At 37.8% G+C, this 21747-nt stretch overlaps 1 protein-coding gene across 4 annotated transcripts in view; it reads left to right on the forward strand.

Annotated features, from left to right (window-relative positions):
- Positions 1-2963: 2963 nt before the first annotated feature.
- arhgap42b (Rho GTPase activating protein 42b) overlaps positions 2964-21747 on the forward strand; it is an 80594-nt gene continuing 61810 nt past the window's right edge. For 2 of the 4 annotated variants that reach the window (XM_026193698.2, XM_080288373.1), the window contains exon 1: positions 2965-3282. In XM_026193698.2, coding sequence (XP_026049483.1) covers positions 3129-3282 — 154 coding nt within the window. In that variant the 5' untranslated portion in view covers positions 2965-3128. Of the gene's footprint in view, positions 3283-21747 lie in introns of all 4 variants that reach the window. The other 2 variants (XM_080288371.1, XM_026193699.2) reach the window with 2 other exon arrangements.

Below are 21747 nucleotides of genomic sequence, written 5' to 3' on the forward strand. Positions count from 1 at the left end.
ATAGTCATAAATGTAAGCTGCATCCCGACCAGTAATACATGTCAAGTGTGACATCTTAAACTCTATCATCTCTGCACTTTCAGACGGAAAATTGAGAGCTGTGTATTGAGCAGATTTTTTTTTTCATAGTCCTTCTCAGTTATCATATTTCACCCAATAACCCAGTTCAGTACTGCAGAGTGCACACAGCAATTAACTTGAAGCAACAGGGTTTCCACTAATGTATCACATCTCTCTGCTCACTGTGTCAATGTAACAAACTGCACCCCCGAGGGCTGCTGCTGCAGAATGATGGCACAAGAGCTGGAATTGACGGGAGCATGTTAGGACCCAAAAACACCCCCCACCTCTCCCACCACAATGAGACCAGACAACTTCTCACAGCAACTGACTATCCCGCTGTGCGATGCAGCAATATTAGAGGAAATCTAATCAGAAGACCCCTGACTTGTGCATAATTTATTGCAGAGCTAATTCACGCTTATTCTGCATGGATTAATGATATTTGTTGTGAAATCCAAGTCTTTTTTTTCCCCATTTGAGCTGCCCATTCTCAATCAGGCAACATCATTGTAGCCCTGTTTAATGCAGTGAGAAAAAGGATGAGGATGTGGGAAAAGAGTGTCTCACATATAAATTATTTCCCCACTTGTATGATAATGCGAAAGATGTCTCACTCACTAGTGTGTGCAACAAGCTTGTATTGCTCAAGCATGACTGGCTTGTATATGCGTGTGCAAATGCTCCAAGACTGTCCTTTAATGGGTCATAGTTGGTCTCCTTAGGTGAATTCACGGAAAACGATATGTGCACCGCCTCTCAATAGACTCATGTTGGCATGACTAATATGAATGTGCGAATGCCTTCATGAGTGAGGAGTACAGGGGCACAGTTCTCTATTGAGTCTCATCTTAATTAAACCAAATTTACCTCAAAGACTCTACAGGCGGCTATTTTAGATTGCAATTAGCCATGCTTCATACAGCTAACCACTCGTCCTCAAGTCTCCACTGGTGTGTTGTTAAGGCGGTATTTTTGACCACTTTTTTTTTTGCAAGATTTCTACAAATGTAGCATATGGCTGGAAACCAGCACATATTTATCTTTATTTTTGTGGAATTACTTGTTCATTGAACCACTTGCTTTTCTACAACAATATACCAGAAAACATTATTATAGCTAATCACATATCCCCAGGGAAACTGGGCTCTCTGGACTTTTTTATCACATGCAAATGAAATATTTTAATGTTGGCCACAATGAGTGTTACACCTCTAAATGAATCCCTCCAGGATCCTGTTGAGTTTCATTCCCAGACTTGAGATTTCATCACCGTAAATGCACACGTGTAAGGACACACATGCGCCCACTGTTTTTGATTCCTCAGGTGCAGCCAGAGGCCAGTCCTTGTTCCAGTTCCACATGCTTGCAGCTGTTTGAGTGTAACTCACTTCTGCTATAAGTGAGGCATTTTCATCTGTGAGTTGCAGTCAGAGGAAAGTTAACTGTCAACCCTACAGATAATCACAGCTGAAAGAGTAACCCACAGAGGGTAATAGGGATGGATCTTTTTCAGGTGGTAAAAGCTTGAACTTATATCGCTCACCTATGGATTGCAGTGCATTGTGCACTTTAGTTTTATGGTTCTCAGTGAAAAACTTTTACATTGCTCACATCTCAGAAACACTCATATGTATCATTTTGATATTGAGATTAATTATTATTATTTTTTTATCTTACTGTATTTGAAAATATAGTTTGACTGCAGACCTACTGGCCATTGCTGGAATCTGATGGTAACACACAGTAACAATTCAGCTGCAGTCACATGACTTTGCCTGTAAAGGTTATCTGTCTCTGCTGATTTACCTCACTGCTACCTAGAGTAAGATCAGGTTTGTTGTTAGGAACGGTTGCTAGTTAGTTACCAAGGCAGAAATGTACAAGGCCACAGGGTGAAACTTAGAAAAAGCTTGTCTCTACTTACAGAGCTCCAGTCTGCTCTTAATTTTGAAGCATTAGGTTGTTATTGCTTTTTCATTTGTGGGTTTTGATTATAGTCATTGCTGCAGTATCTGCATCTTCGTGTAGTTATTACTTTAATCTTTGCTCAGAGATAAAGCCTCTTTCTCTCCCTCTGGCACTGTAAAGCATCAAAGGTAAAAACAGTCATCCAAAGGATTTAGTGTGACTGGTGACAAAGCCTGTGCTTCACACCTACCAAGATATTTACCTGGAGTGTAAAATCATTATTACTAACCTTTAGCATGAAGAGAATGTGACAAATCCCTGCCTCCAACTAGGCTCTAGCTTAATTACTTCCATTTACCAAGGTATTAGTTTAGATCCCTCTTCTTAAGCTCTCGATGATGCCAGTGAGATGCCATGGACATCTGCAGAGTTTACAGTTCACAATATTAGAAAGCAGCACCACTGGCATAAATTGACCAAAAAACAGTATATTTGGTGCAGTAGACGCTTTAAGTGTGTGCTAAGATATCGTAAAATAACAAAAGTGAAAGAGGTCATTTAAGAAATAAATGGATTTTTTTTAATGCAAAAGATTTCTATAGCATTGCATACTGTGGTTGTATCTGAGGCAAAACAAAAATTAGTTCCAAAATCCTTGCAATTGGCAATTCTTGTTTGTATTTCCACAGAAACTGAATTCAAATTTTAATCTCTCTATATATTTTCTCTTTTCAGTCATTTGTAGTTGATATAGAGATAAGTAGGTTGATTTTTTTTTTTCGCTTCTTATTCTTCTTATTCATTATTATTATTATCATTATTATTATTAACGTAATTAGGAGGTTTAGTGTGAAACGCAGAAATCAGCTCAATTTTTCAAAATAACTTTTTTCGTTGCTTAAGTTAATGATGGACCTACCACATTTGTTGTAATCTGTCCAAAACTAACCAGCAGGAGTCATACGACCACTGTTTTTTAAGGTAGCCGACAAAAAAAGCGAAGAAAATCAAAGCGGAAGTGAGGAACTAAGCGGAGCAGGAAAAGTTTTTAGGGGGAACTTAGAAGTGGCTATTACATCGGAACTACGTGATGAAAAGTAAAAACCTTTGTATGCCTAGTTACAGAGTTTAAAAGCCAGCGTTGCCGTTGAGGGACAATGGGACTCCCCACTTTGGAGTTCAGTGACTCTTTCCTGGACAGTCCGGACTTCAGAGAGCGTCTGAAATGCCATGAAATAGAACTGGAGCGGACAAATAAATTCATCAAAGACCTCATTAAGGATGGGAATATGCTAATCACTGCGCTCAAGAGTAAGTAGCCCAGCGTGGCCTTTTTTTTTTTTATTCTTTCAGTCCACAAATAAAACTACGTAAAACCTAGAGGCGACTTTCAATTAGCGGACACATTCATTATATTTATTTTAAGACTTTTGTGCTAGTGTTTGAATGGTCCAGTCTCTCTTTGAACTGAAGCCACCGGGAGCTAATAATTGTTGTCCTACTGGGAAACATTTATATTACTAGGAAAAAGCTTAAATCTATACAAAAGCCACATAATTCATTATTAAGGTTGTTGCAATGCAAGGGATTTGTTTGCTTTGTGTCTGCTTCCCTGGCTTCAATGCATGCATGCAGAGGCTTGTCTAACAAATCCCAGTGTCAGAACTGTTCGTGTCATATAAGTGGGTTTCCTCTGCTTTAATATTCAATCATAAAGCCACTTTCTGACATATGGATAACAATACTGGGGGTTAATTCATTGATAGAAAACGTTTTTTCTCTGAAGAGTCACCGCTCAAAAGTAAGGAAAATACATATTGTGGGCTTTAATGTCTGCATGAGGATGTCAGTGAGGATGCCAGCATTCAATTTGAGAGGTCATTGTCCTCTCAAATTCCAAGTTAGGTCTCAGATTCCACCGTGCTGATTAAAGTCGACTTCCTGCTCTTTCCCTGTGGGGAAGGAGTTTGGTCTGTTAACGTCAGAAGTGTGTCTGTGAAATGGAGAAAGATTAGAAATATAGGTCTAATAAAAATGGAAAACAGCTGGGTTGAAATAGAATGGGAAGGGCACAGCATTGTGCCACACTGCGCACACTAACCCATCACTCACCACTGTATTTTTTTTTTCCACAGTTAAACTCAACATGGGTCTGTCAGACTTTGCTGTGAGACGGCATCATTCTTGTCACGCTCTTGCCTTTTTAATCACCATTCCTGTATGTTTTGCTTTTTGCTGCTCTTGTGCTTGAGGCAGCGAAGCTGAAATTGCACCTTAAGCAGGGAGTAAGGTTGCAATATCCAACAATTTACACATTTAAGCGGATCTATTATGCAATTTAACAATTTTTTTGTGTATTTCTTCTTGGACTCTGTTAGAGTCCAAGTGTGATTCACAGTTCAGAGTTATCTTGTACTACTTGGTGCAGACCCCAAATTCATAGGGTTTTTTTGAGACAAGATTTTCACCCTTCCTTTTAGCAAACTTTCTTCTGACTGGGTGGCCCTGACAAGCCAAAGGTTTCAATGGCAAGTGAGCGGTGCTCCTGTGCTCACAGCCATTGACTGTTAATATACCATACCATGGGATAGTAAGTAAAACTAGGCTTGTGTCTGCTGTGTATTGAGCACTGAACTGAATTTTAATAAAGCACAGTCATGGCCTAAATTATAATAGTCCAAAACAAATTAATTTGATCTCACAAATGACACGTCTTGACTTAATTAACTCTTCTGGACTAATCAGCCAATTTGAAAAACAGGACACTGATGCTTATAATAACCACATCTTTGTTTTTTCAGTATCTAGTCTGGCAGAATGAGTTTAATGGAAATTTATATTGATAAATGAACACAAAGGCATACAGTGTTTAACAAAGTAACTTTTAAGTTTAAGCTCTTTGCGGTGTTGTGCTGTATTTCTTGCTTCTGGTTTCAGTTCCACATATTTGTACTAAGCGTACATCAGATCAACAAAAGTGAGGAGCACTTAGTATTTGTATCACCCTACCATACCGTTGTATTGCTGACTCTAGTATTTCTCAGGGCAGCTGAAGGCCAAACCTATTTCATACCTTTTTTGCAGGAAAACTGTTCCGTCAGTGGACAGGGCATCATAGGTGGACAGTAACACCCTTCTCAATGTTTTATTCACAACAGGGAGGATATGTCAAAGGCCTGCGCAAATTGTTTAATACCAAATAAGACATTAAGACTTCAAGATAGACTATGCAGTGGCAAGACAGTGGCAAGTGGTTTGAGACTTTGATTGCCTTTGATGGTTTTATTGATGTAGAAACACTGCATAGTTAAGGTTTTAATAGATCCCAACCTACACACCCCTCCATCTAGCTGATCTGTTGCTATATTGAAGTTTGAAATGAGAAATTCTTATTAACCAGTGTTTCGTGTTAGTGCGTCATCTTCCACAGTAAATAATCCTTAAACATGACCACAACATTACCAGTGTTTGAGCTACTTGGAAGGAATTTTCCATTGTGTTTGTCTTTCCTTTGTAGTCATGAGTGTCTCAGTCCTTTAACTGAATGCCCAGTTTCAGTCAGGAGTAGGGAGAGAGTGCAGGAAGTGAAGAGACGGAAGTAAATTATTGATGGTCTTTAACTTGGGACGCCGTAGAGGTTTATGACCCTTTATGACCTGTCATCAGCGGTGACATTACTGGAAGATATTTAATGGATCTTTTTTCCTGTTATCATCTCATGTTTCACAGCTGTAAAGTATCCTATAATGTATTTTTCTTTAAATGCTGTCTGAGTGAATGAGGTCTGTTGAGCCAGGTTGTTAATGTATTACCTGCAAAGTGGTTTGACATGTGCTGAAACTGCACTAACTGGCTCCATATAAAGTCAAGCATATGTTTGTTATGGGTAACTAAAGAGGGTGATTTTCTGGCTTTTAGAATTAGTAAAGAAATTTTGTGACTACCATTGTTGCAGTAGTGAAGGAAACACTTTCGTCTGGAGTCTGTGACGTTTTCACATTTTAGATGCACTCTATTGGTTGGGCCAAAGTTTAAGTCATTTTAAATGTTTAAATACTTACCTCACACAATATCTTTAACTTTCTGTCATCAGCTGAAAATTAATTCTGTAATCTGGTAACAACCCCAAACATCCAGCCAAAGTCGTAAAAAACGATTTCTAGTCATATGTAGAACAAGAAGACTAACAGATGGTATGGCCCCCTCAGAGCTCTGGTCTCAACACGGAGGTGGTCTGGGATTACATAAAGAAACAGAAAACAGTGAGACAGAAGGACTTTGACTAGTTCTCAAAGATACTTTAAAGAAAATACCAGCCAAATACCTTGAACTGCTCCACTTGCTACATCTTAATCTCTGTGATGACTGTTAAAATATACCTGTAATGTGCATATGAATGTGCAAATGTTTCCGTATGCTCACGAACCAGCCTTGATCGTGCAGTTACTTTATGCAAATACACAGATAAAAGAAACTGTAGCTTTTCATGAATCAATCACCATTTAGATATTACAAATCTCTGTACCTTTGGTACTTTATATAGGCTCAGTTTCATGAAGATTGGAAAGGCTGTCTAAGCTGAGGTCAGGAACAAACATGACACGCATATATTACGATCATTATGTTATGATATGCAAGATACAATCAAAAGGTTCTTTGACTGTGAATATACAACTCAAAGACCTTACCAATCATCTCTAACTAGTGACTTGTTGCAGGGATACACAGCTCCCAGCACTCCAGCCACTTTTGAAGCTATTCTTGAGGTCCTGTTCGTTAAGCTCATCAAGGACAATTCGTCATAAACCCTGGATCACTTCCAATCTGACAAAATGGCAATACTTCAGCATAAATGTTTTGGGGCAGTCGCTGAAATCTGATGGGATATGACTGCATTGTAGTAGTCAAAAGGTTGCCATCTCACCACAATTCAGATACCTTTAGGTAGAGCAGGGCGATATGACCAAAAATATTTATCACGATATACATTTGAAAATTTGTGATAACGATATAACTGACGATATAATTTACACTAGACAAAATACTTTACAACTCCACAACTTTATTAGTGCAAAAAAAACCCCATCAATGTATTTTCATTTAATAAACAAGCAGCTGTTTTTTTATGTGCATTAAAGTTATATAAAAATGTAACAGTTCAAATGCAAATTCCTTGCTGACAGTTTAACCAAAAGGCATTTCCAGTGGAAATTGGCCGACATATCCTCAGCATAACCATGTATAATATCCAACGACGGCCCGCTAGCATGCGCTACCAAAAATAGTGCTTTGTTGTGTATCTGACGGACGAAAGCTAACCCAGTTCCACACTACTGAAGTTGCAGCATTTTTACAAACCAATTCTGGTTCATCCGTTTCATTCAACGATCCGCTTTCGCCGCCATGCTTTTTCCGACGTGTGCGTATGAAAACAAAGGCACTGCGCATGCGCGTTTTACCCATATTCTATCACGATATTTAATTTTTCCCAAAATTATACCGGTATTGCCGTGAACGGTATGATATGGCCCAGCTCTACCTTTAGGAGCCTGAGGACATTACAGTAAAACTTGCTATTGATAGTTTAACTTTGTAAAACCCTGCTAATGTCCAAGAAAACAGAGTAGATTCTCATCCTACTCCTAAGGTAATGTGCCTTCAGTTTTAGAGATTGTGACTTCGTCTATTTTTAAGCCCAACTCTCCTCACTAGGAATGATTCTTGACGTCAAGGTTGTCTGAGAATCCATGCTCTATTGTGAAAAATCTGTGTTACACAAGTGGTGACATTACATAGAATACATACTGACACATGTTGCTCGCATGTGTCAGTGCTATTCCCAATTTATCACTAAGAGAAAAAAATGTAAACTTCTTTGTCCCTCTTCATATTTGTTACGTTCCCCTGAGGGGTCTAGGCGGGGAGGGGGAAGTAACAAAAGTGACCGTAGCCTAGTTAGCTTCTGGAGTGTACCAGGCTCGAGGCAACTTTAAAGGCTAAGCGTCAAGTGCACAAAGCACCGACAAGCCTACCCCCGACAGGGAACTAATCCCCACCCGGGATTACTCCGAAAATAACAAAGGAAAAATAAAAAATGAGTGCCCGAAGGAGGAGCTTACGCTCAGCAAGACACTCCCCTTTGCTAACTGGAGAGAGAGCGCAGCAGATACAATACAACTAAACAAGCCACCGGCAAACAACTCACTAAAACTCAATTGCTGTTCCTTCCAGTCATATCCCGGACGAGCCCCCACTTGTTACGTTCCCCTGAGGGGTCTAGGCGGGGAGGGGGAAGTAACAAAAGTGACCGGGTCAGAAAAAGGAGTCAGGGAGGCAAAACAGTTAAATAAAACAGTTTTATTGAAGTAATTCAACTAAAAGAGACGGACAAGCCGTTATCACCATAAAAGAAACAAACAAAACTCAGGCGTCGGTCAGTAAAGCAAAGTCAAAAGGAAAGCGCAGCTCACTAGCTGGAAACCACAAACACAGCTCACTAGCTGCAATCACCACAAAACACAGACAGCTCACTAGCTGCAAACACCACAAAACACACACACACAGCTCACTAGCTGCAAACACCACAAAAAATGGCACTCTGGCCCAGAGCTCACCTTTCCCTGGGCTTAAATACTTTTAATTACTGATGTGAGTCAGCTGTGTAACAGGGAAAGGTGGCACCTCAGGCAGAAGAGGTGGTGGGACACGCCCACACAGGCACCTTCAGGAGGAGGCCCTGCTAGGGCCGTAACAATATTAATACTAATGATGAAGGTTGTGGTTTAAAGATTTCTGAAACACGCTGTTTAAACAGTGTTATGTATCAACAGTGATTTGGTCAGGCGGATGTAAGTTGCACGGTTTACACCTGTTGTAAATTACTAGTATTTATTATACCCTATACTTAACCGTATTAATTCACTAATTATCACTTTGGGAGAAGGGTGGGAGAACCACAGATATGAGGTAAATTATCATACATTTAACATGTGGTTGGCAAGTTTATTTTAAGAGTATAAGAGCAGAAAGCCACAGAATTGGAGGCTAGTGTCTCTTATATGAAATCTATTTGGTACCTTCTGTAACTTATGTGATGACAGTGTCTTTACTATGCAGCAAATTGTTTGATTAACATTACAGGTTCTACAACATCCTTTAAGAAATTTGGACACAGATACTCTTGCTGTATTTTCTATAGAATGAGTTAAACCATGCTGCAGTAACAGAAAAAAAGTGAATAGTTACAGTTACAGAGAATATACTCATGGTTGACAGGCTAGTGACATTTATAAATATGTATGAAGAACATGAAAAATGATGAGCCATAGCTGGTCTTACTTTGGCAAGGGGATCTCTAAAGACCTACGTAGACACACATTCTTTTGGGTGACAGCTTGTATCCGTCATACATAATTTGTACGTATTTGTAACACAGTGAACAAACAGTTTGTTCCTTGCACTTAGTGTCATCAGAATGTACTTTGGTTAATTGTGCATCACCACACATCCTCCAGATATCCACTGTTCTGGCCCGGAGCTTGGGGTTCCCAAAAAATTCAATCCAAAATTCCAGGTGTTCCAGATGCTGTCTAATGTTATCTTCCTGCAAGATAACAAGTTCTAATTGAAAGCAAAAAAGATTTCTAGATCTTAAGTATTAACTTTTGTGACATCTAATGCGTTTCAGTGAGTGGAGACAGATGAGCTTAGTATAAAGTGGAAGACATGGTTTTATTATGCTACCTGATAATATATCTCTGCCACCGCCCCATATCCATGCCTTTCAGCAGTGACGGAGTGATGCTTCCTCCTTAGGATATACAATAATGAATGGCTGACACGCACGGGGACTGTTATTAAAAGAAATCTGTATTTAAAAAATATGTAAACAGCAATTCTTCCAACTGTGCTTAAATAATTTAATGCTTTTATGTAACTCAATATAGTTATAATTAGTTGCTGCTATTTTATTAAATAAAAAGATGACTTGTAGGCTTTTGTCAAAAGTGATTTCACAATAGCTTTCAGCTTTGGGAACTCTAAGTGTTTGTTTGTCTGAGGACAGATGATGCTCCCAAGGCTCAGCCACAGGAAATGTCCTGTAAACATGCTTGTATAACCATCCCCCATCCGCCCTCAGATAGCATTTGGCCTGACATCATTCTGCTTTACTGTGTGGGTGTGTGTATCTGCTTTCTTAGTGTCTGTGTCTGTTGGACTGTGACTAAGGCAGACTGTGTGTTGCCGGATTATGCCATTTATAATATATTGGTGCTACTTTGACTACATTGATGAATTTTAACTCATGTAATGGAAATGAAATGTAGAGGTAAATTATGCGACTTGTTTAGCAATAAAGCTGAGAGAAGCGGTAAGCATAGCTGCTGGAGACGTGGATAATATGTGAACAGATTTTGATAAAAGGATTAGACGTTGTATTCCTAAAAGCTGCTTCCCTTCAGACTGTGCAAGAAAATGTGTTAGACTTCATATTGAGGTCTGTTCTGAAGCACTCTGTTGTTAGTCTGTCAGTCAAACTGATTGTCACAAAGAGTACACCGTTCTCAAGCTCACAGTTAGCTGACTTACACTGAATGCCAGGTATTGTGGTTCATATGTATTTCACCTCCATAACATTCAAAATTCAATAATTAATCATTCAATATTTTTTTGTGTGTGTCATCCTGAATACAAACTGAAATATATAAATGTATATATAATACTGTGTAAAATGTTTCCGAATCCCCAGGCAAGTTAAGATTTTGCTTGGAAAATTTGAAAGTAGGTGCAGTGATTTATTCAAATGTGTAATACATGGAAATACAGTATAATACAGTGAAAACGGAGTTTGTACAATTCTAGTGAGCTTGAAAGTCAATATTTGGTAGGGCAACCTTCCCTCCTCAACTCAGCCTGAACTCTCATAAACAAGGTTTCTAATAATTTCTTTAAGAGCATTCAGGAAGTGTTCTCAAGGATTCTTGAGGAAATTCAAAGCTTTTCTTTGGATGCTGGCTGCCTTTTGTTCCATTCTGTCAAGAAGGACCCACACTGCTTCCATAATTTTGTGGTTGGAGCTCTTAAAAGGCCAAGAGGCAGTCATGACTAAGTGTTCCATTGGATGGTTTTCCTATAGCAAGTGCTTTTAATGCATTAGAAGTGTGTTTGAGATCATTGTCACATTTGGTCATAATTTTGTCATTCACACTGTGTCAACTGAATAGCTGGTTTAGGGTTGAAATTAGAGCTGGGCGACAGAACGATAACAATATGTATCGCGATATAACTTTTACTCGATAGAGAAATTAAACTATCGCGTTAGACCTCGCCGCTCTTGTCCTCTTAAAGAAAAAGAAAAAAAAAGCAGAGCCGAACCAATCACAGCCGCAGTGTCACGTCACGTGACTTGTTACGTACAGCACAAGTGCCAAGCCGCACATGTGTATTTGTTTGTGAAGCAGCCAGCGGGTAATGGAGGAAATGAGTGTGCCGACTAGAAAAATCAACCGAGCGTGACCGAAGGTTACCGAAGAGAAAACAGATGATGGTTCCAATGCCGGAGAGATTGTCGAACGGAAGAGCCATAGAAGTTCCGTAGTGTGAAGGTATTTCGGCTATTTCAAGTCTGACAAAAAACAGAGTAGCGTGCACTGTAAATTGTGCCGAAAGCAAGTCTGGAAATACAATAAACTGGTGCATGCGTCACACTGTGCGCCACGTTATTGTTTCGGTGAAATGGATTTCTACAATACTGTTACTGTTAATTCTACTCTCTGCAGTGTTTAAATGCTTACATATACACACAGTTACTGTCCCTCCACACATACGACTGGGTTCTGCTTCTATGCCCCAGCTTTGTTTACTTTTTCCCACCGAGGCTTCTAGACTTCTGATTGGCCAACATTTCTGCACGGTTAGGAATCTAGCGCCACCTGCTGCTTTGGCATGTTCATAGCAGCGTTTTCCTTCATTTCTGCCTTTATGTGTGGACGGGATTATTTTTTAAAACGAAAACGGAAAATCTCCGTTTTCAAAAATACCCGTGTACGTGTGGACGTAGCCTCAGTCTCTGACTGGAAGCGCTAATTCATCATTCGGCTTTTGTCAGACTAAAGTAACTGTTAAAACTGTTTGAAAAGCTAAGCTATACAACAAGGAGAGATTGAGAATTTCCTTTTAGTTCTCAGTTTATTTGATATTGACAAAAGTTAGTCAGTTTTGTCTGTTCTTCTGTAAAACAAACTAAGATTTATTTTTAGAATTAATATTTTGTTTCTAAGTGGAATTGACAATTTAGTCGTCTGTTTCGTTTGTTCTATTTTGAAACTTAAACGCTTTAGCGGCTGCCTTTTGTGTAGTTTGCAATATTTGCCTTTATTTATCTGAAAAAGTCTCATGTTCCTTAAGTACATCTACCCTGTTGAACTTCATCCATCCATTCGCGTCCGCTTAATGGATGAACTTATTATGGGAAATAAATATTTAAATAAAAACAAGCTGCTGATTATTTCACATTTTACTTGTGAGCAACGGCACATTTAAATCTTACAAATATAGTTATTTGGCTTATATCGTGATAGATATCGTTATCGCCTGAAATGAAAAAAACATATTGTGATATGAAAAAATCTTATATCGCCCAGCTCTAGTTGAAATGCAGCCCTATTACAAAAACCACCATGATTTACAGATGGCTCTAGATACACACTGTGGTACCGCTTTTATTGGTGACATTTTGAACCAAAAATGTCATCACATCATAAGACATTTTGCCACGTATTGTCGTATGTAGTTTGGTATTCTTCAGCCTTTTACCTCTTCCTTTTCTTAAGACTGGGTTCTTGACCGCCACACTTCAAGTGAGGCTGCTTCTGGGGCTTTGGTGAACAGTAGATCAGCTGAAGAGAGGGGTACATCTCTTGGGGCCTGTGTCAGATATTTGCTGGGGGATTTTTTCTTAAGGATTTGACTTTCAGATACTGTTCATCTGTTGTAGATAGTTTTTTAGACCTGACATTTCATTTTCTGTCCTCTACTTGTCCAGTTTTCTCAAACTGTTTTGTCATGTTTTGAATGACTAACTGTTCACCGTGCTGAAATATGCCACTCTTTTGAAACCACCTTGTTGGTGGTCCTTTTCGTTGTCCTTTTTCATAGATTGAGCTAAACAAATGGGAACAAATTGTGTTTTTGGAATAGGCTGCATTTAACAATTTTTTTAAAAATATAATTTAAAATTGGTGCCTGTTGTGCGTTGACATAACACTGGTTCATCCTTGGAGTAAGGTGTCTTTTATCCGCTTGAATCGTTCATAGGTCAGTGTTTAGTGACAAGGCCTAAACTGTAAAAAAGCTAAAAGGCTAAAAAGCTAAATGTCCTTCGGAAAACTTGGAGGACAACTCAAGACCGCTTTAGAAAAATGACAAGAAAGTCTGACTCCTTGGAAGCAAAATGTAAAGAAATGATGGGTGGACTTTTTCACAGCAAATGTATACTAAATGTGTACCAGTATATACTGACTAAAAAGATTTGTCCTTTATATTTGTCCTCAGTGGGTTGAAATTAAAAAAAAAGTGATATTTTTGCAAACTGAATTATCTTTCTTTAAAGTCTGTACTTAGCTGTTCTTTTACTAAATACATGCTTTGTTAAGTCTTATATTGAAAAAGGCCTTTGAGAACTGTTACTACTGTTACTACAAAGTAGTAATCGAGCTGATTTTATCAGAACTTTTTTGAGAAATAAGTTCATCTCTGTTAGAATTTGTACCAGATGTGTTCTCGATGTGTCTTCTGAAAGAAAATCTCTCAACTAAGTCTAAAGGCAGTAGACCTGGTGATAAATGGTAGGTGCTGGCCTGTCTGCCTTTCTTTTTTTTTCAGTCCCGCAGAATTGCAGGGGTAATAACTCTGATCTTTTTCTTTCGCGCTAAAGAATAGGCTGTAGCATTGCATCAGCCTCACATCAAAGACTCTGTGTCAGTATCTTCCATCTTCTAAGTTGTTTTCAGCAATTTAGATAGCTGAAAATGATGTAGATGTGTATTCTGCATGAATATGTGGGGAAAGATGGTGTTTTTCCTCTTTCATTCTGTGAACTCTAACAAATTTGTTGAAAGAATTAATTAGCCAATACTTAATAGGCATAAAAGCAGATTTTTGGATATAAGTCATTGTAAATGACAAATTCACTTTAGTGCATAAAATAATTGAGACATACCTAGCTTCACAATAATGACGTGCAGTTCTTCTAAAAAATACTAAATTGCTGGATTAACTTTCTTTGTTTTGAAATGAGAAAACAACTGTTGTAATTGGAACATGGGGGACTACCACGTAGGATTTTAACTGTGAAGTATTTTGTAGATATGCTGTGGTTTCTAAACCCAAGATTTCAAACTGAATCTCTTCCATTAGTGCTTAATACATTCATATTAAGACCTCTCATGAGTTGCCAATTTATTATCCCATCTTAAACCACATTAGGGGGTTGAATCTGCTAAAAATACTAGAGTTACTGTGTGACTACTACAAATGCAAGTTACAGTCATTGCTATGTATCGCTGACAATGCCATTAATGGCACATGATGTCAACATTTGAGAGCTATGTTTTTCACCATTCACCAGTAACAACAGACTATCCATGAATCCCATTTATCTCTAATGAACACGTAAAAGTAAACAACAATCTGCTGGAAATTGTAATTACATAGCCATGTGTTTGTGGAAATCCTAAGCTCTCTATTAGTGTGGGGAGTTTTGTTACATAAATAAACTATTACATTTTGGTTACAAAGCTATATTGTTAGGCAGGGTTTATTCTAAGTAGGCTAAGATACAGCTGATTACCATGCCATGTTAATGACCTGATCCAAAAAGGCCTGAACAAAAACTAGTAGTAAACACTTTAACTGCCGAACTCCAGAATTGAGTAAAACTGCCTGTTAAAGGTGTTGCTTGATGCTACAGCTGGATATATTAGATGAGGCTTTGTTTCGAACAACAGCTTGCGGTGGGAAAGTTTCGGTATGCTCCGTGAGTGCAAAGGACTGTCTGCTGGCTCTGATGCACTATCTCCCCTGCTGGGTGACTGACAGGCAAACGTAATAGTAAGCAGGTGGAAGAGGCCTTACCTGAAGGGCCGCTCTTCCATTACAATCCCTCCAAATGGAATCAAAGTGGCACAATGCACCCCACTGTTGCATCAAAGAGATCTCCCCATCTCTCATTAAGCTTGGTGTGCAAAAGCTTTCCCCTTTGAAGACCTTCTCATCTGAAATCAGCAGTGTCTCACTGACAAGATAAAGTAGCTACGGTGTTTCTCATTGCAATGTTGATATATAGGCAAAGAGTGAGCTGTCTCTACAAAAAAAGAACATTATTGCAGATTGCTTTTTTTTTGTATATGTGCCTCAAGGAAGGCAAAGATGTATAGCAAAGTCAAGGAATGTAGCTTGTAAATGTGACACAGAATATCTTAAACTCACTGTGAGTCATTTGGGGGAAGTGAAAACTTGTAGCTATTTAGCACAAACTGGAGACGAGTGCATAGTAAAGCTTTTTAATGGAACACATTTATTCCTGCGACTTAAGGTTTTAAAAGCTTTTCTGCATTAATTTGTGTTAAGGTACTTCATTATAACCCCAAAGAATTATTTAGAGGAGTGAAAGCACAACAAGGATGCTGCTGTGTAATTAGTGTTATAATGAGTATGTCAGTCACATTGTACGGTGAACCGGGAGTGCTGCAGACAGATGTTGTAATATGCCTGAAATTTAGCAGGTCAATTGGATAGTTTCTACGATTCTTTTGAGATATGTTTCTTGAGTTTGCAGGGATTTTTGTGTAGAGGAAGTCTGTCAATTTTAAAACTTATTTTGAACTTAGTGAGGGTTTCAGAAATGTAATTGTTTCATAACCACCATCTTTGCGACTTGGGTTTAAAAGCTTGACATACTAGGAGGAAGTTTCTTGTATTAAACTGAAGCCTGGATCAACTAGAAATTGCTTAATGGATTTTAACATAGTATCAGTGCATTTTACAGAAAATGAAGTAATAATGTTTGATTTCCTGCTGGGGAAATTGTTTCTTTTTCATGCTTTGGATACTAAAACCCAGGAGGGTGTTAATTTGGTACCTTACATATAAAAGTACCATAATCATGATTATGTGGTTCAACCAGACATAGAAACTATATGTTTTATTGACTGAGATATAGTTGCCACCCCAAAACTAAAAATAACTGAATTGCTCTTGTAGAGTGTATGACTGCTATGACTATCCGTATTAGTCAAGTCCTAATAGTGAAATAAGTATGCAGTGTTTGCAGGAAGACTTTCAGGTTCAAATGTAGTGTTGTCTGTGCTTTGTCAGGCGCTGTCAGCAGATGGAATTTGGTAGTATGTGGTTGCCCTGGAGATGAGATAAAGGTTGTACCCAGGGGGTTTTGTTGTGCGATGACTGACAGCCATAGTACTTTCTCATATCTCTCACACTGGGCACTAACTGGCGTAGCTTTTCCATCCAGTAACGTCTTGCCTGGGTGGTCAGACTTCTGCTCTTTGATTAAAACCTATACAGGAGGATGGTACACAATACTATTGTTCCTTCAGTTACCTCTTACTGCATTCTCACTCTGAGAAGAATCATTGCTGCAAGTTAAATACTCTAATAGGAAAATTCAGTGCAGACTGAGCTAAAATGTGTGCTGAGTATATAATTAGACAACAATATTTTAAGGTGTTTAATGTAATGAGTAAAATCAGAAGTGGGTTGCTTCCTTTTTTCACCTCCCTTACTCAGGCATCAGTATTTTTTTCTTATACCAGTGTTTCACTTCATGTGGTAACATTTTCAGATTCACGCCTTATACGAGTTAGGCTTGTTCCTCTCATTACTTCTGTGAAAAACATAGCACCATTTCGCTACACAAATTGAAAGCAGAATGCACCAAATTCTTGTTCCTGACAGAATAGGTGTATAAGAATAAGATGAAATATTCAGGGAACCACAGAGACTATAGTTCCTATATACAATGTGTCCTTTGTTCCATATTTTCTTCCTTTCTTACAGAATGAACTACTGATGTTTGGTAACAGTGTTACATGTGATGCATATTATTATATTTTCTTGATATGACCAATACAGAAACTGAATTGCTTTTTGAAGTTGTGAAGACTTTGCATTTATTGTATTTAGTGACAGTCCATTATGCATTGGAGGCTACAACTGCCTTAATTATTCATAGCATGCATTCAACAAAGTGCTGGTAGCATTCCTTAGAGTTTTTGATACTTATTGATATATGATAGCTTCACAAAATTGTTACAGATTTGTAACCAACACTTTCATGATGGATCTTGAAATATATGGCACATGGTTGCTTTTCTACTCTACCTGAGTACTCAAAGTACTTTTTACAACTTGTCTCATTCAGCCAAGCACTTCTTTCTGTGCTTTCTAGTACTTTCTATCTAACATTCACACACATTCATACTCAGAGAGCAGCTTGAGGTTAGTATTATGCCAAAGGCATGCAAAGTGGAGCAGCTGAGGATCGGACCACCAACCTTCTGATTAGTATATGACATGCCCTACCTCCTGAGCTACATTCACCCTAATCTAGTGACTGTGGAGGACATTTAAGTTGCAAACTCTGTTTAAGACTATATGAGTTATGTGACACAGCACATTATCCTGCTGAAAGTGCCCATTAGAACATAACAACACTGTAGGTATAAAGGGATGGACACAGTCAGCAACTGCCCAGTTAGGCTGCTGTGTGTAAATGATGTTCAAATTGGCCCAAGAGGCTTAAAGTGGACCAGAAAGCAGCCCTTGTCATTATACCACTAGGAGCAGCTCAAACTGTTCAAGGTACATGTTAGGAGAGATTCGTGCTTTCTACCTCCACCATATGAATGTTACAGCACAAATCAACACCGATGTCATTACCCATATTACAAATTAACATGTTTCCAATGTTCTAATACTATATATATATATATATATATATATATATATATATATATATATATATATATATATATATATATATATATATATATATATATATATATATATATATATATATATATATATATATATATATATATATATATATATATATATCCTGGCCAAAATAGACTGTCTATTTACCAGAATGTCTTACCACTACCCAGTGGTACTACCCTGCCAATTTTGTGAGCCTGTGCCCACTGTAACCTCAATTTTTCTAATCTTAGGTGACAGCAGCCTATTGGGCACCAGTAGCAATGGAGTGTTCATGAAGTCTCTTGACTGGTCTTTTAATTCTTTAGCAGAGTAGATTTTCTTAGCCATGTCTGCATGCCAGATGCATTGAGTTTGCACAGGTGTAACAAATAAACTGTCCAGTGAGTCTGTGCATTTAGATGCAGATTTCCAACAGTAAACATTCATGTTCAAACCAATAAAGCCTGGAATATGTTATGCTGATTACACCTTTACTGTTTCCCTGGGGATAAAACAATTAAGCTGTTCATTTATCTTCCTTTATACTGATCCCCCTGCCATTTATCTTTGCTGCTGCTAGTTTCAGTGGGATGGTTTCTTTGTAAGTGGTTGTGCTATATTTTCTGGAATATACATAGTTATTTGTGCTAATTCCTGATCTTAGTAAATAATGCATTTAAATAGAAAATAAATACATAATTGTTGCGCTAGCTCTCGTTTAAACATTGCCCAAAGTAAAATGTGGTACATTTGTTTTCCCATTGAGGTATAGTTATAAGCAAATCAAAAGACTCAAATCTTGTTCTTCTACTTCTTTGAGCTGCTTCCTTTAGCGGTTGCCACAGTGGATCAATTGCCTCCATCTCACCCTATGCCTATCATCCACCTCTGTCACACCAACCCTCTGCATGTTCTGCTTGTCTATATCCATGAACCTCCTCAGTGGTCTTCTTCTTTTCCTCCTGCCCGGCAGTTCCTTATTCTATATTCTTTGTTCAATATATCACAATTCCCTCCCCTGCACATGTCTAAACCATCTCAGCCTTGCCTCTCTCTTTGTCTCCAAACCACTCAACCTCAGCTGTCCTTCTGATATACTCATTTCTAACCCTGTCCGTTCTGGTCATTCCTAGTAAAAACCTTAACTTCTTCAAACCTGCTACCTCTCTGCTAGCTCAGCTTCCTGTCTTTTTGTTAGTGCTACTGAATCCAAACCATAAATCATAGCAGGCCTCACTACCATCTAGTAAGCCTTCCCTTTCACATGTGCTGCTATCCCTTAACCACAAATCACCCCTGACACTCATCTCCACCTTGCGCTCTCTTCTTCCATTCTCTTGTGCACTGTCCATCTCCACACCTTGTACCTTCATGGTTACAATTACTCATTCACACACACGTATGTATATTAAAATCTATTTTCACAAGCACATTTATACAAATATCTAATTTATTATAAGATCTAAAGTGTAAATCAATCAATCTTCATATCAATGTTCATTATATGTGGGTATAAAAAACTGTCAGTCACCTCACCTATAAATATTATACTGAAATACACACAATCACACATATTACACTCTGGTTTCAAAAAGAGCAGTGAAATCAGGTTTATTATATAGACCTTATATTGTTTCCCTAGTCTTTACTTTCTTTGTGCCCACGTAATTCATAACACAGCTGCAGAAACTGAATTGCGAGTTTGACTGCTTTGCGAGTAATAACAATACACACTTTTTAGAGGATATTATTGGTTCACCAGTGGTTTCTTTTTCAGTACTAATTAGAGTGAGTGAGTAACGAACAAAAGTATTGTAATTTTTATTAGCTATTCAAGCTATTCAGGAAAAGCGCTAAAGTATTGACCAACTTCTGAACTAGTTTGTGCCCAACTACTATGCTTATTATGGGTAATCTAGTAGTTTGAAAAAGGTTGAAATGAAGGACATTTTTTTACCTTTAAGAAAAACCTTAAAAATTGGGAGCTGCTTTATTTATTTACATTGCTGCTCATTTGCTGAGGTATAGTTTTGAGGAGATGCATAACTTGAATGCTAATGCTGAAAATATCCCTTTTTGTTTCAGTTTCATAATTATATATTTTTTTCTACAAAGCTCATTCAAAACCCTTCTTTTTAAGAAGAGCACCCAATCTTTTTAACAGTTTAATGTTTCCCATGAGCAGCCCATAACTCTGTGATTAAAGAATAGGAAATCAATACAAACTGACTCCATCACATTTACTTTTGATAATATAAAGATTTCAAGTCTGTGTCGACTCTTTCATTTGTTATTAAGCTGAAGTCTGTGAAGTCAGCTCAAGTCAATTTATTTGTACAGGCCAAAATTACATGCAATGGTTTACAGAGATATGAAACATAAAAACGAAATGAAACAGAATCATCAACATGTCAAAGAGACAAAAATGAAAAGAGAAAAAAAAATGAAGTACAATGAGCTAAATAAAACCCGTTAAACAGAGACACAGAGAACAAGAGAGAGAGATGGAATGAGAAAACATGCTTGCAAATAATAGTCACTGCAGCTGCATAATTAACATTTCTCTCCCCCATTATGAAACCATTGGACTGAGTAACTGAACATTACCTTTCTGAGCGACAGAAACGCCACCATTTCCTAAACCTTGAGCTCTTCTGAACCTATATTATTTGTAAATTCAGTTATTTTGAGGAGAGAGGAGATTTAGTATTGTTCAAATAAAAGTACATTTGTTCTATAACTATTAAGATTACTCAAGATGTGCCGTATAGTACTAAGGCATCAATCAATGTCAATTACCTGTGCAAATATTATTCAGCTATCAATATTAAGCAAAATGTTTAAAGAAGAACCTCTCTGAAAGTTTCTTGAAAGTATCCACAGACTTTGCTTCCTTAATATTTTGAGGTAGACTGAGTTTGGGGGCAGATTTAATGGATGTCTACAAATTTGGCAGTGGAATATCTAAGAGTGCAGATAAGGTGATATTTTGGTAATATTGCTGAGATGAAAGGCACACTTAATGCGCAGCTTTATGCTCAGTCACTCCTAAATAAGCATGACTCTTAACGTCTGGTTTTATCCTGTATGTTTACTTGCCAAATGAGCGCCTTCAATTTCATTGAGGTAAAATAATTTCCTTTTATCTTCATTAACTTTTATTTATTTATTTATTAATGCCAGTTAAATCCAGGGCTAGAGTTCAGCATATATAGTTGTGTGTCATTGCGTTACAGCAATGGCAACGTTATGGCAATGAATATCGCAGTAGCAGACCAACACACCTGAATTTTTCATCACCCCAAGAAGTGCCATTGGATTCCTGATCTCCACAGCTGAAAAAGAATTTCCTACTGGAGATATTTAATCCGATTCAGGAAATAGCATCATATTAGGAAAAACCTACAAGTAGTCATGATGGTGAATAAAGTAATCAAATTTGCCAAAAGCTAATCATAAATTAAAAACAGCCTTAGCATCATAGTTGGGTGTTAAATCTCTAATTATTATTTTTGTTTTATTTATTTTTGTGTGAGGACAGGCTTGAATGCCTTCTGTTTAATGATTGTTGAGACAAAGAAAATAAATACAGTTAAAAAATATACTTTAACCTGGAGAGTGAAGGTTTGCGTTTTATTTCAGCCACACAATTATATTAAAAACAGGAGTGAAATTTGAGAATTGTCTTTAGTGCAGATGAAGAATGTGGTAGGTTAAATTTTTTTTTCTGATATATATATATATATGTATTCCTCACATTTTCCAGAGGTGTGATGTTCC

This window comes from Astatotilapia calliptera, chromosome 14 (assembly GCF_964374335.1).
Source record: "Astatotilapia calliptera chromosome 14, fAstCal68.1, whole genome shotgun sequence".
Lineage (NCBI taxonomy): Eukaryota > Metazoa > Chordata > Actinopteri > Cichliformes > Cichlidae > Astatotilapia > Astatotilapia calliptera.